General features: G+C 38.9%; 1 protein-coding gene across 1 annotated transcript in view; it reads left to right on the top strand.

Moving 5' to 3' along the window:
• Positions 1-16,360, top strand: part of FTCD (formimidoyltransferase cyclodeaminase) — a 291,968-nt gene that overhangs the window by 23,080 nt on the left and 252,528 nt on the right. Inside the window, exon 4 of the mRNA XM_033947252.1 lies at positions 723-811. Within this exon, the coding sequence (XP_033803143.1) occupies positions 723-811 (89 nt within the window). The remainder of the gene's footprint in view (positions 1-722; positions 812-16,360) is intronic.

The raw sequence follows: 16,360 nt of genomic DNA, 5'->3' as shown, positions 1-16,360 counted from the left end.
GATGACGGCAGAAAAGGGCTACAGCCCATCAAGTCTGCCCACTCTACTGACCCACCCCATTAAGTCTGAGTGCATATGACTTAGTTCCTTAGCTCGACCTTCGTAAGGATCCCACGTGGATGTCCCATTTATTCTTAAAGTCGAGCACGCTGGTGGCCTTGATCACCTGCACCGGAAGTTTATTCCAATGATCTACCACCCTTTCTGTGAAGAAGTACTTCCTGGTGTCACTACTAAATTTCCCTCCTCTAAGTTTAAGCGGGTGCCCCCTTGTGACCGAGGGTCCCTTGGGAACGAATATGTCGTCTTCCAGCTCTACATGACCTGTGACGTATTTAAATGTCTCAATCATGTCACCCCTTTCCCTGCGTTCCTCTAGAGTATAGAGCTGCAATTTGCCCAGTCTTTCTTCGTATGAGAGACCCTTGAGTCCGGAGACCATTCTAGTGGCCATCCGCTGGACCGACTCGGCTCGAAGCACATCTTTACGGTAATGTGGCCTCCAGAATTGCACACAGTATTCCAGATGAGGTCTCACCATGGCTCTGTAAGGATCAAATGATGTCTCCTTCTCTGTGGGAAGCAGTCTTTCTGTTTCTGGCAGGGTTCTACTTGGGTGGCAATGGGGCTAATAGGAACAAGTTAGTTTCTTTTTTTTGCTCTCTCATAAAAGGACAGCGACAGGTTTGCTTAGTTTCAGTGATCTACTTTTTTCTCCACAGTTTATCTGTATGCAGAGGCTGCACAGCAGGAGAATCGGAAGTCACTGCCTAACATCCGTCTTGGCCAGTATGAAGCACTTTCTGAGAAGGTAATAGCAGCAGGATTTATATTGTCATATCCTAATGGAGCAGCACCTCATGTGCTATATGCTGGACAGAATGCCTTCCAGTGGTCAGTGGGACAGCCACACTACGTCCCTTTAATACCCCTGGCCTTTTCTCCTGAGACCTCAAATAGTAGGTCAGACATGGAGGCAGGGACTTTAGGAAGTCAAAAGCTTCACAAACAAAACATTTCAGCTGTTATTCCAATGGTGGCATTCAGAATTTTTTAAAATGCTAACCTTTGCTGGCTACATTAGCCCCAGATATTCAATGCTGGGCTATGTCTGGGCACAATCATTGAATATTCACACCAGCACTGGCCACTGGAGCTTATACGAGTCCTACCCAATATATAGCCAAAGTCTGAATAAAACAGTTATGCGGGCCCCAACTGATCATTGGCTGGGACTCGCGTAATCCTAAATATGGTGTTGTAGACTCTCTGATCCTCCTCCACTAAGACTACTAAGTGGATCCAGATTCACAGGACAGGTTGATCCAGTCCTAGGTTTATCATGTTGCAAATACAGATTTGTAGTTCTGATTTCCCTGTTGCATTCCATAAGAAAAGCAAGACAACAAGTCCCAGCATGTACTGAGGTAAACCCAGGCCTAGATCAATCTGTCTTATGGATCTGGATACACTTGGCAGCCTTACCCTCCTCTCTAGCCTGTGACATCAAGATCCCCCTCCCATCCTGCCCTCAACCTCACCAATCACAATAGACCTTCTCAAGCCTATCTTAAATTCCTGGTGGTCCATGGGGCAGATGCAAACCTTACTTGTTCCTACCTCTAGTGGCTGCATCATTAAAATGGCTGCTGTGATCTCTTGCAGCATCCTTGATAGGAGTACTTGATAGGAGAGAATTGAACATTTCTTTGCTGGTCATCTTCTTATCTGAGTCAACGCACCTGTCAATCCAATAATCTTACTGCCCCATTACGGAATCTGGGCTCCTTCCAACTATTCCAAAAGCACCTAAAAACTAGGCTTGTCACAAAAATGTAATGCTTTTTTCCTCCCTATACTCTTCCTCCCTATACTCCTCCTGCGGTATATAAACTTAAGGTTTAGTTTAGTTTAATGTGTCCAACTATCTGATTCCAGGTTGTCCTCTTCACCTGGTTCCATTGATCTTCCCAAACATGTCTTTCTCCAATGAGCTTTCTCTTCTGACAGTGTGAGCAAAATAAGACAGTCGTAACTTCATCATTTGGGCTTTGAGTGACATAGTCTGTTTGATTTGTTAGTTCTTCTGGCAGTCTACGGCATGTATAAAATCCTTCTCCAGTACCAAAGCTCAAATGAGTCAATCTTCTTTCTGTAGTGTCCAGCTTTCGCATTCATAATTGACCATTGAGAAAATGAGTTTGTGGACAAATCTGATCTTTGTTTGGAATGTTATTTCCTTGCCTTTGAATACTTTGTTGAAAGCCTTCATTGAAGAAGGATGTGCTATTCTACAGCATCTGAAAACACCAGTCTGCATTTTAAAACTTTTACTCAGATGATTTCTTAAAATCTTGAATCAATTTTTTATGCTGATTCTAGAAATGACTTCCATTTTTGCCAATCATGTCGGATTTTTACACAAAATAAGAAGTTATGTATTCACGATTATAACTACTGTAAACACAAATGTATTCAAACACCATTTCACATGAGGTCAATTTTGATTACAAACACTTTTTTTTTTTTAAATTTCTTTCTTTTTCAAACTTACATCAAGTGCACAAAAAGAACAACATGAAATACTATCATATAACATTTGAACATCATACATTATATTCTTAATATGTAAATTAATTAAAAACCCTCCCCCCCTGCCATCTTTCTATACAATCATTAAAACTATCATATTCCTTCAAAATTTCAATTTCGCTACATCTTATCTTCCAATCCCCCCCACCCCCCTATGTATATTATCAAAGAAAAAAGATGCCTATTCACTACAAAAATCAACCATCGGTCTCCATATCTTTAAAAAATTTTTATAACTTCCTTTCTGTATTGCAATTGCTCTTTCCATCTTGTAAATATGACACAGGGAATTCCACCAAAACGTATAATTGAGATTACTATAATTTTTCCAGTTGTTAGTAATATGTTGAATAGCAACACCCGTCATTATCATCAAAAGCTTATTGTTATGTTCTGATAATTGACTTTTTTTCCTCATAGACATACCGAACAGAACAGTATCATATGATATTTCCACATGATTTTCCAATAAGCAATTTATTTGAGACCAAATTGAATTCCTAAAATTCCTAATGCAGGGGCAATAAAAAATTAGAAGATCCAATGTCCCTACTTCAAGATTACAGTGCCAGCATCTATTAGATTTAGAGCTATCCAACTTTTGTAAACAAACTGGGGTCCAAAAGCTCTATGTAATAAAAAGAACCAAGTTTGTCTCATAGATGCTGACACTGTACATCTCATTCTCCAAGACCAAATTCGTGGCCATTGAGAAGCAGAAATATTATGCTTAATCTCAATGCTCCAAATATCTCTCAGACCAGTTTTTGGCTTTTTATTTAAAAATCCAGATAATAATTTATACCACTGTGAGGCTAGGTGTGAAAAGTCAAGCAGTTTACCATTTAAAATAACATCATTTAAAGTTCTTATACCTGCTATAATCCAGTGTTTCCATAAGATTTGAGCTCCGCCAATTCAAATTTTGGAGTTTATCCATAAAGATTGATTTGTTGATTTGCTTATTGGAATAGATGTTAGACTACTAATGTATCAAAGTTTTCCATGTATCAATCAAAATTCTGTTCTGTTTATATCTTCTAGGCATTTTTATACTAACAACATGAACTAAATGTAAAGGAAACATTAGACGCCACTCCAAATATAACCAATCTGGAGCATTATCATAGAGTTCTGGAAGGATCCAATACATACCCTGGCTTAAAATATAGGCTTGATGGTACCTATAAAAATTTGGAAATTTAATCCCTCCCTCCTCAATTGGCTTTTGTAGAGATACTAGAGCAATCCTAGGTCTTTTACCCAGCCAAATAAATTTCGTAAGAATACCATTAAGTTTTTTATAAAATGACCCCTGAAAAAATATTGGTATCATATTCATTTGGTAACAAACTACAGGCAGAATCATCATTTTAATTGTTTGCACTCTCCCCCACCATGAAAGATGTAACGGATTCCAATGCTCCCATACTTCTGTTATTTTTTTTAATAAAAGTTTTTCATTCTCTTTCAAAGTGTCTTCCAGCGTCTTTTTTATCATTATACCTTTTTTATCATTATACCCTCTTCTTTCCAGGTAAATGAAAAAGCATCAAATAAACCTTTAGTACAATGTACATTAAGAAGAAGAATCTCAGACTTATTCCAATTGATTTTATATCCTGAAAATTTTCCAAATGTATCAATCAACTCCAATAAACATGGAATGGTAGATTCTGGATTCCTCAAATACAGCAATATGTCATCCGCATATGCTGAAACTTTATATTCTCTATCAGAAACGAGAATACCCTGTATCCCCTTTGCTTGTTGAATGGCCAATAACAAGGGTTCTAATAAAATATCAAAAAGCAAAGGAGATAACGGACATAGAAACATAGAAAGATGACGTCAGAAAAGGGCTATAGCCCATCAAGTCTGCCCACTCTACTGTCCCACCCCATTAAGTCAGAGTGCTGCTCGACCCAAGTAGAGATCCCACGTGGATGTCCCATTTATTCTTAAAGTCGAGCACGCTAGTGGCCTTGATCACCTGCACCGGTAGTTTGTTCCAATGATCCACCACCCTTTCTGTAAAGAAATACTTCCTGGTGTCACCACCAAATCTCCCTCCTCTGAGTTTGAGTGGGTGCCCCCTTGTGACTGAAGGTCCCTTAGGAAAGAATATGTCGTTTTCCACCTTGACACGACCCGTGACGTACTTAAATGTCTCAATCATGTCACCCCTCTCCCTGCGCTCCTCTAGAGAGTAGAGCTGCAACTTGCCCAGTGACTCCTCGTATGAGAGACCCTTGAGTCCGGAGACCATCCTAGTGGCCATTCGCTGGACTGACTCAACTCGAAGTACATCTTTATGGTAATGTGGCCTCCAGAATTGCACACAGTACTCCAGATGAGGTCTCACCATGGCTCTGTACAGTGGCATTATGACTTCAGGTTTACGGCTGACGAAGCTTCTATTGATACATCCCATCATCCGCCTTGCCTTGGATGAGGCCTTCTCTACCTGTTTGGCAGCCTTCATGTCTGCACTGATGATTACTCCCAAATCCCGTTCTTCTGAGGTCGTAGCTAGTGTTTCTCCATTCAAGGTGTATGTTCTGCATGGATTTCTGCTGCCGAGATGCATCACCTTACACTTCTTTGCGTTGAAGCCCAGCTGCCATGTTGAGGACCAGTTTTCCAACTTGATCAGATCCTGTGCCATACCATCCGTGAGATCGCTTTCACCTACTATATTACACAGTTTGGCATCGTCGGCAAACAGCGCTATTTTTCCCTGAAGCCCTCAGGTCAAGTCCCTTATGAATATGTTAAAAAGGGATGGTCCCAGGACTGAGCCCTGCGGCACTCCGCTAGTCACCTCCGATGTCTCAGAGAGGGTGCCATTAACCACCACTCTCTGAAGTCTTCCACTTAGCCAATCGTTGACCCATGCAGTTAGTTTCTCACCTAACCCCATCGATTTCATCTTGTTTAATAGTCTACGGTGTGGGACACTATCAAAAGCTTTACTGAAATCCAAGTATACTATTACATTACATTACACTACATTACTGGCTTATATTCCGCCTGTACCTTTTAGTTCTAAGCGGATTACATCAGAACGATAACTGGACATTTCCAGGAAGAGAAATACAAATTACAATTAAGGCGTAAGGTCTAAAGCAATTTTGATGAGTAGATTCTAAGAGGGGAAGAGAGGGGAAAAGGAAGGGATTAGGACGTTTGGGTGAATTTCTTGAATAGTAGGGTCTTGATTTCTTTGCGGAAAGCCTTGAGGTCAGTTGATGCTGTCAGTAGGTTGGTGATGGAGGGGTCCAATTTAGCTGCATGTGTTGCAAGTAAGTTGTCATACATCTTTTTGCGTTTAGTTCCTTTAAAAGGGGGGAAGGAGAAAGGGGATTGGGTTCTCCTCTGTCTGGTTGAGAGGTTCCTATTTAGACGGTTGTTTAGGTGGGTGGGTGCCGTTCCATTTAAGGTTTTGAATAACATACAGTATACAGTACTATGTCCAGAGACTCTCCTGAGTCTAGCTTTCCTGTCACCCAATCAAAGAAGCTGATGAGATTGGACTGGCATGACCTGCCCCTAGTGAATCCATGTTGACAGGGATCCCTCAGATTCCCCTCATCCAATATCGTGTCTAATTTCCCTTTAAGTAGAGTTTCCATGAGTTTACACACTATTGATGTGAGACTTACTGGTCTGTAATTCGCAGCCTCCGCTCTGCAACCCTTTTTGTGCAGAGGAACAACATTGGCAGTTTTCCAGTCCAGGGGGACCCTCCCCGTACTTAGGGAGAGATTGAAGAGCATGGCTAACGGTTCCGCCAAAACATCGCATAGCTCTCTGAGCACTCTTGGGTGCAGATTGTCCGGTCCCATGGCTTTGTTCACCTTGAGTCTTGACAGTTCTCTGTAAACATCAGCTGGTGTGAACTCAAACTCCTGAAATGGGTCATCCATGCTTTGCTTTGCATCCAGCCGAGGCCCGTGCCCTGGTGCCTCGCAGGTAAAGACTGAACAGAAGTAATCATTCAGTAGTTTGGCTTTATCGGAGTCAGTTTCCACATAATTCCCGTTTGGCGTTCTAAGGCGTACTATCCAGTTTGTGTTCTTTTTCCTGTCGCTAACGTATCTGAAGAAGGATTTGTCCCCTTTCTTGATGTTCTTCGCTAGAGTTTCTTCCATACGAAGTTTGGCCTCCCTGACTGCTATTTTGACCGCTGCAGACTTTGTCCTGTATTCAATGTTTGCTTCTTTTTCCCCCATGCGTTTGTATGATAGAAATGCTCTTTTCTTCTCCTTGACGAGGTATGATAACTCATCTGTGAACCATTGGGGTTTCCTTTTTCTTTGTTGTTTGGTTACCGATTTTATGTAGCGAATAGTTGCCTCATGAAGGATCGATTTCAAGGTTGTCCACATAGCTTCCACACTATCAGTTACTTCTTGAACCTGCAGCGTCTGGTAGACGAAATCTCCCATGCGTGCGAATCTCCCATGCGTGCGAAGTCCGTGCCCCTGAAATTGAGTACCCTTGTTTTTGTTTGTGATCTACGGAAGCCTTTCTTAAGGTTAAACCATACCATGTTATGGCCACTGGTGGCTAGCGTCTCTCCCACCGAGACGTCCGAGATGCTTTCCCCATTCGTAAGTACCAGGTCCAGGATGGCCTGGGCCCTAGTGGGCTCTAGTACGATTTGTTTGAGCCGTACTCCCTTCATGGATGTTAATATCCTTCTGCTATCACAAGCTGTCGCTGATAGTGTGTTCCAGTCTACATCAGGCATGTTGAAGTCTCCTAATAGAACAGCCTCCCCCCGTAAGGTGATATTCTCAATGTCTTCAATTAATTCTGCGTCCTTTTCCTCCGATTGTCTCGGAGGTCTGTATACCACACCAAGGTACAGGCATTTTTCTCCACCTCTGGCCAAGTTTACCCAGATGGATTCCCCAGTATACTTGATATCTGTGATCCTGGTTGTCTTAATGTTCTCTTTGATATAAAGTGCTACCCCACCACCTAACCTACCCTCTCTATCTTGTCTAATCAGGTTGTATCCTGGTATGGTTATATCCCATCCATGAGAGTCTGTGAACCATGTTTCGGACAACCCTGTCCAACCCCCCTCCACAAAGTAAACCGATCAGAGAAACTATTATTAATGTACAATCTTGCAGAAGGGGAGCTATACAAAGCTTGAATCATTTGAATAAATCCCAGACCAATACCAACCCAACCAAGTGCTTCATACATAAAAGACCATGCAACTCTGTCAAATGCTTTTTCCGCATCTAAAGAAATGGAAAAAACTGGATCTGCAATTTCTTTAGATAAATTTAACATATGAAAAGCCAATCTAGTATTATCAGAGGAGTATCTTTTTGCCACGAAACCAGTTTGATGCATATCAATGATAAAAGGGAGAGCCTTAGCTAATCGTAAAGCCAAAATCTTGGCCAAAAGTTTACCATCCACATTTATTAATGAAATGGGCCTGTAATTTGCAACCAAAGTAGGATCTCTATTTGGCTTTGGCAAAACAATTGTTACTGATTCCGCCATAGTACCTGTAATACATCCCTTAGACAACTGGGATTTAAATAAATTTAATAATTGAGGTAATAGAGAAACTTGAAATGATTTGTAAAATTCCACTGTAAATCCATCCCCACCTGGAGCGGATCCAACTCTAAGAGATTTCAACGCCGTTTCTAATTCTTTTAATGATATAGGCTCATCTAAACTCCTTTTTATATGATCTGGAACTTTCGGACCAATAATTAAATTTAAAAAATCTATACCATCCTTCTCTTTACCCTCATAAGATTCAGAAGAGTATAGTTCTTTATAAAACTTTAAAAATTTACTTAAAATGCTCTCAATTCGAGAATGCATCTCACCTTTCTCATCTTTAATTGCAATAACTTTTGTTCTTCTTTTCTTTGCTTTAAGGTAATTAGCCAATAACCTACCCGCCTTATTTGAATTTCCATAATACAAAGTTTGTTGATAAAAAAGGTCCTTTCTTATCAATTTTGACGCTAATTCATTATAATTACCTTTTGCTTTTAATAAATCTTGTAAAGTGTCATGTTCCCATTTATTTATCAATTTAACTTCCAAAACTTTAATTTCTCTTTCTAACTTAGAATATTGATTCTTAATTTGTTTCCTAATATAAGCAGAGTAAGAAATAATATTACCTCTTAAAGTAGCCTTAAAAGCATCCCAAATATTTTCCATTGAAATTTTGTCTGATAAATTATCTTGAAAATATTCTTTTTTTTCCAAATCTTTATTCATTTTAACATATAAATCAAGTGTACATTAAAATATGAACACAACATATTACATTATCACTTGATAATTCCATAACAATATATACCTAAAAGATTTATATCCCATCCCCATCTCATATCTATACATGAATAATATAATTCCTATGTATATTAATCAATTAAATTATGCACATATATATTAAATTATCATAACCCACCCATCCCCCATCCCCCCATTCTGTCAATTATCATATAAGGAAAAAGAATAATAAATTAACATTAATCATTGGCCTCCACACATCTTTAAATCTATTAAAATGACCATTTTGTATTGCAAGTAAACGTTTCGTACAGATGACACACTGAGTTCCACCAGAAGCTGTAATTTAGTCTAGAACAATTTTTCCAATTCAATGTTATTTGTTGTATCCCTACTCCTGTAAGGATCATCAAAAGCTTATTATTTACTGCAGATATTTGGCTTTTATTTCTCATACACATTCCAAATAAAACTGTATCATATGACAATGCCACATGATATAATGCCTCATTATATTCACATTTTTTTTAACAATATTTGAAATGCAGCCTGTTCCCACTTGTTAACCAATTGTAATTCTAAATTTTTAATCTCTTTTTCCAAGCTTACAAACTGCTTTCTTAACTGTTTCTTATTATATGCAGAATATGAAATAATTTGTCCTCTCATACAGTGGCATACCTAGGGTATGTGGCACCCGGGGCCCATCATTTATTGACACCCCCCCCATCTATATGAAAAATATGATTTTTAGTACCAATCTACATATCGCACCACAAGAGTGTACCTAGGAAAAGGCTGCATCTTAAACATTGCAGTGAGCACTAGAACACCAACACATACATTGTAAAACTAAACAAGCCAGATCCCGCACAGTCAATTGGTCCTGTAGTCAATGCCAACTGAAAACTATGTCTTTTTCAGAACACACAGAACAGAGATACACCCTCGCCCAAAATGGAATAATCACAAACTAAAAATAGAAATATGTAGACAAAAGTTAAACTGATCCGCCAAGAAACCAGACCCTGGATACAATGCAACACCACAAAAAACAGTAACACATGTCCTCTAATACAGTGCAAAATATAAAGACAGTAGATGTAAATTTGAAAAAACTGATACATAACAATCACCACTTTATAAATTAACAAATAAAAATAAAACAAATAATGAGAAATAAAAAAATACAATTTTATTGGACTAATCCCCGTAAGCTCGGTCCCCATCCCCGCAAACCACCTGATTCCATCCACACAAGCCTTGAATTGTTTATATTAAAGTATAAAAAGAAACAATATTCTGTACAATTGTCAATTTATAAATCAGCGTCTTCTCCCCACTCTCTTCCCCATTTCCCTTCAGCATCCTCAGCCCACTCTCTCTCCACTTTCCTTCAGCGCACGCACATAAAAACAAGCAAGTAATTTTATATCATTTTCATTCTATTCATTCATAGAAATTAAAGTCTAGATAATGCCAGTCACATAACAAAACATGATTTTACAAAAATAATTCCCTGCAGTCAAGCCTGCAAGGATTACTAGATGTCTTTCAGCAGTTCCCCTCCCTCCCTCCCCCTTACCTTTGTGGCCAAGTCAAAATGATCTACCAACAATAAAATTTTAAAAACACAAAGCAAGCTGTACGCAGAGAAAATGTTAATTATCATTTATATTCCGCGGGTTTTCAAAGAGGTCAAGGCAGATGACTTTATGCAATGTCACCTCAGTAACAACTATACAAAAATAGACAAATATTCCCCCTCCCTTTTTACTAAACTGCGATAGCGGTTTTTAGCGTAGGGAGCTGCGCTGAATGCCCCACGCTGCTCTCGACGCTCATAGGCTCCCTGCGCTAAAAAACTCTATTGCGGTTTAGTAAAAGGGGGCCATAGTGCAAAATATAGACAGCAGATATAAATTTTCAAAACGGACACATTTTGATCACTAAGTTGAAAATAAAATCATTTTTCCTACTTTTTTGTCTGGTGATTTCATGAGTCTCTGGTCCTTCTTCTGGTCCTTCTTCTTTCTCTCTCCCCCTGGCTCCCCTCTTTATTTCTGCCTTTCTTTCTCTCTCCTCCTGGCCCCCTCTTTATTTCTGCCTTTCTTTCTCTCCCCTTGGTCCCCCTCTTTCTTTCTGCCTTTCTTTCTCTCTCCCCCTGACCCCTCTTTATTTCTGCCTTTCTTTCTCTCTCCCCCTGCCCCCCCTCTTTATTTTTTCCTTTCTTTCTCTCTCCCCCTAGCCCGCACAAAGCCATCGTGCCGATTTCTCCACTTCCACGATTCTTTCCCTACCCTCACCCCCAAGCCAGCAGCCGATTTCTCCCTGCTCCTTCCCCGATGTCCTGAACTTCATCGGGCAGCAGCAGCATTCACAATTCACTGCTGTTGCCCGCTTCAGGCCTTCCTCTCTGTCGGGTCCTGTCTTCATGAAAACTGGAAGTAGGCAGGACCAGGCAGAGAACAAGGCCTGAAGCCGGCAACAGCAGCGAATTGTAAACGCTGCTGCTGCCCGAAGAAGGTAATGGAGCACCGAGGCAGTCCGCTTCTCCCCCCTCCCAGCCGAACCCCCGCTGACCCTCCTATCTCCCCCCCCCGTGAACCTTTCCGACCTTCCCAGCGAGAGCAGCAAACCTCCTTCGCGGCTTTCTCCTCCCTCTGCCGCGTTACTGATGATGTCATCAGTGATGCGGCAGAGGGAGGATAAAGCCGACGCTACTGGAGGGAGGTTTGCTGCTTTCGCTGGGAGGGTCGGAAAGGTTCACTTGGGAGAGGAGAGATAGGATGGTCAGCGGGGTTTCGGCTGGGAGGGGGGAGAAGCGGTCTGCCTTGGTGCTCCAAGGCCTGGTGCCATTACCTTTTTCGATAATGGCGCCGATGCTGCTTTCGCTGGGAGGGTAGGAGCGCGATAGGGACTGGGCCAGCTGTGCACCCCCCCCCTAAGGCGGCACCCGGGATGGACCTCCCCCTCGCCCCCCTTGGTACGCTACTGCCCTGGGGAAACAGCCTGCAACAAGATCGCGCGATGCCAGAGATTTTTGCCTGCTTCGGCTGTTTCCTCCGCCGCGGTCCCGCCCCTCCCTGAGGAGGGGCAGGACCGTGGCGGAGGAAACAGTCGAAGCAGGCAAAGATCTCTGGCATCGCGATCTTGCTGCAGGCTGTTTCCAGACGCGACACCCGGCGCAGGGGGGAACTGGACCGGACCGGGAGCACCCCCTCAGGGCTTGGTACCCGGGGCGGACCGCCCCCCCCCCCCTTGGTACGCCACTGCTCTCATAGTTGCTTTGAAAGCATCCCACAAAATTTCAATCGATATTTCCTCTAAATCATTAAGTGTAAAATATTCCTTCATTTTGACCTGAAAATCTGTACAGAATTTAGAATCAGCAAGCAATGCATTATCAAACCTCCATACAGGTTTGGAATTATCTTGATCCACTAAATTCACTTCTATCCATATACCACCATGATCTGATATTACTATTGGTTCTATGGCAGCTTTTCCAACTTGCTGCAACATCTGATTTGAAACAAAAATATAATCAATTCTTGAAAATGATTGATGAACATGTGAACAAAAGGTAAATTCCTGATCATTAAAATGAAGAATACGCCATATATCTTTTAAATTACATGATTGTATTAAATTTTCTAAACCCATTGATTTCATAATTCTACTAGGCTTTTTATCCATTATTAGATCTATAACAGCATTGAATTCCCCTGCCACCACTAAATTAGTAGCAGCCAGTGGAAATACTAATTGTTGTAGAGATTTAAAGAATTCACTTTGATTCAAATTAGGGGCATATATATTTAATAACGCCATTGTAGTATTACCCATGCTCATGTCAACAAGTATCCACCTTCCTAGAGGATCTGCCTTAACCATATTAAATGTTGCCGAACATTTTTTGTTAACCAAGATTGCTATTCCTGCCTTTTTTTTTTTTTATCGCTGGTGCATATAGACATTGTTTTATCCAATTATCTGACAGCTTCATGGATTCTGACCCAGACAAATGTGTCTCCTGTAAAAAACAAATATCTATATTCTGTTGCTTAAGATATGACAATACCTTTTTTCTTTTTATTGGGTGATTGAGGCCATTTACGTTCAAGGAGAAAATTTTAAAACCCATTATATAACTGAAATTTATTATACAAATATATCCATCTCTAAAATAGAATATAAACTTTTTCCTCATACCAAAAACTTAAGCACACCCTTAAACCCTTATTCCTAACCCCTCCCCATATCCCCTTCCTTATTCCCACCCCTCCCCTCCCCAAAATAAATGCAAACTTCGAAACGCCCATAGTGGCCAAGCAAAAGAAAAACTCCCCACAGGCAAATTAAACCCATTCAATCATTAACTTAAGACCTTAATAATAAAAAGAGAATCATCTTAAGCAAAGGAGTAAAATTACATAATATTCCAAATCTCATTTTCGTAATATTTATTGTCTCCTATATCATTATTTTTTTTTTGTCCCAATCCAAAATCAAACCCATTCTGTATATTAATTATATTCAACTTCTATCTTATTGAAACCAAGACATTTTTAGTCTTTAAATACTTTTGTTCTATAATATTAGTGTACCTTACCATAAAATAAAAATATTGGTATTTACTTCTTCTCTAAGTTTCTTTAAAACTTAAAAATTCTTAAATCACATAAGAAATACTTCAATTTAATCACATATGTTAATCTCATATAAGTATCTAATTGTATTCTATTATATGCCTTATGCATTATATAATATTTCTCTATTTACCCCATGTATCTCTGAACATTCTCTAGTACATCCTAAAAGAATATATTAAACCTTTTCAATTTCATTTAATATATATCACAAAATCTTAATTCCTTTTCTAGGCATTCACACCATTCACATTATCCACTCACACTTAATATTACATTCTTTATTAATTCATATCCCATATGTAATAACTTAATAATTAAATTTTCATTTTATAATGTTAATATGTCATCTAAACTCCCTTATATATATAAGGGAGTTTAGATGACATATTAACATTATAAAATGTATATATATATATATGAATATAATATATATTAAAATCTTCATATGTTAAATACTCAGAGAGTAAATCTTATTTTATAATCTCTATATTGACCATAAAATCCCTGTATCCTATATAATCAATATCTACTTTTGTATCCAAAAACTCCATTAGTATATGACTTTTAATACTCTATTACATATTATTGTCCCGCCAAAAATAATCTGTCCAATTTTCTTCCAAAAGCCGTCTTCCATGTTAATCCTCTTCTTTTCTTCTAACTTCTGTTTTTCATTGCTGATTTCATTTAAACATATGACAACTTTCAAAGAGCAGGTCGTATTGTACAGACTCACACTCTTTCTAAATTTCAGTTTGCCATATTCATCAAACCTACTCAACATTTAGAGTCTTTTTTTTTTTTTTCCCCCATTTCCTTTCTTCATTAAGAGCTGTATATATGTTTGTGCTCTTTGCTTAAAAACATCCTGGGGTTACATTCTAACTTACTTTACTATGGTAACATATGTTGTTGTGCAGAGTTACGAAATCGCACTGATTTCAGTCTGAACTGTACAATGTGCAATTCTACAGTTTTATTTATGGCATCAATGAAAGGCAAGTTCTATAACACCAGCTGTATTCCTTTTGTTTAATCCTTTTCTTGTTTAAACATTAACAAAAGCCAAATTTCAATAATAAGAGCAAATGAGGCCACTAATATATTAATATAGGTAGCAGTAGGTCCACGTCAAGATGATAAAGACATCAGACAGCACTCCAAAACCAGTTGCTGCAAGAAAGTGGTTGCCTTCGACAAAAGCTCATTTTCATTTTATATCTCAGCTTCACTCATTGTAGTACACAGCGCTCCCTTCTCTTCAGGCAAAACCAGGTTATTGCAATCCTTAGAATGTCCAGTTTTTTTTTTTAAAGTCATTTGAACTATTAATTGAATTTCTGAATATTATAACAAATCTTTTCTTCTCTCTTCAGCATCATTAAAAAAAAAAAATATATCAGTATTCTTAAAAGAAAATATGTTCAACAGATAACATTTCCAGTAACAGCTTTTTTTTTTGAGCTGTCACTTTTGCAAAATCAGGCACTATTGATATTTTTGAGTCCTGACACTTTATATCTTTATTTTCCTTAGCCAACGCTAATATCTCAGCTACTTGCTGATATCTGAGCAACTTTATAATCATTGGCCTGGGTCCTTTTTGTGCAGTTAGCCTTTTTGTTGGGATCCTATGTGCACGTTCCACTTCTAACTGAAATTTGCTTTTTATAGGTAGAATCTTCATTAAAAAGCTAGTCATGAATATAACTGAATCATTTTTTTCTACCCCTTCAGGTAGACCAAGAACCCTTAAATTGCATCTCCTTTCGCGGTTCGACAAATCCTCCAAATCTCTCTTTAATATTTCAATTTCTTTCTGAGCCTTTTTAAACTGCCCTGATTCCAATTCAGTTATTTCCACCTTTTTCTCCAGAGTATTCATTTTTAAATCTACAGTATCCATTCTGCTTTTTAACCCTGCTATCTCATCTTTAACTTCTTTTATATATCTTGAGTTCTCTAACACAATTTCTTGTACCTTTTGAATTTCCTGCAAAAGTTCTCTATTATCAACCTCCTCCACAGGCAAAGGAACTTCCAGTTTTGACCTTTTACCTCCGCTTGATCCGTTTGCCATCGCACTTTTATTTCCTTTACCCAACCCCGATGCCATTTTAACAATCTTAATGCTTCTTTTTTAAAAAATTCTCTTTATTATTTTCCCCTTAAAAGTTCAGTAAACCATTCTGTTCAGTAAACCAAACTTTTGCTTTCACAGAGCCGATCTCCTACACAGCCATCTCTCAGCACGTCGAAGCCACGCCCCTCATCTTGAAAATATTCATTAATTTTTAATTTTAATTCATCTAAAAATTTTGTATCAACAAGCAATGTGTTATCGAATCTCCAAATAGGTCTACTATACTCTTGCTGATCTATTTGAAGCTCAATCCATACACCCCCATGATCAGATATAATAATTGGGTCTATAGAAGCTTTTAACACTTGTTGAACTAAATGAGTTGAAACAAAAATATAATCAATTCTAGAAAAAGACTTATGAACTTGTGAACAAAAGGAAAATTCCTGATTATTAAAATGAAGAATACGCCATATATCTTTTAAATCACATGAATGTACCAAATTGTCTAACCCTAATGATTTTATATCTCTACAAGGTTTTTTATCTAATAATGGATCCATAACAGCGTTAAAATCTCCAGCCACAACCAATTTGGAAGCAGCCAGTGGGAGTAACAATCTCTGTACTATCTTAAAGAATTCATTTTGATTCGAATTAGGGGCGTACAAATTAAACAAAGCCAGGGTATTATTTCCCATTCTCATCTCTACATGGGCCCATCTTTCCTTTGGATCTGAAC

The sequence above is a fragment of the Geotrypetes seraphini genome, chromosome 5 (assembly GCF_902459505.1).
Source record: "Geotrypetes seraphini chromosome 5, aGeoSer1.1, whole genome shotgun sequence".
Taxonomy (NCBI): Eukaryota; Metazoa; Chordata; class Amphibia; order Gymnophiona; family Dermophiidae; genus Geotrypetes; species Geotrypetes seraphini.
This window is presented reverse-complemented; position numbering and strand designations above follow the sequence as displayed.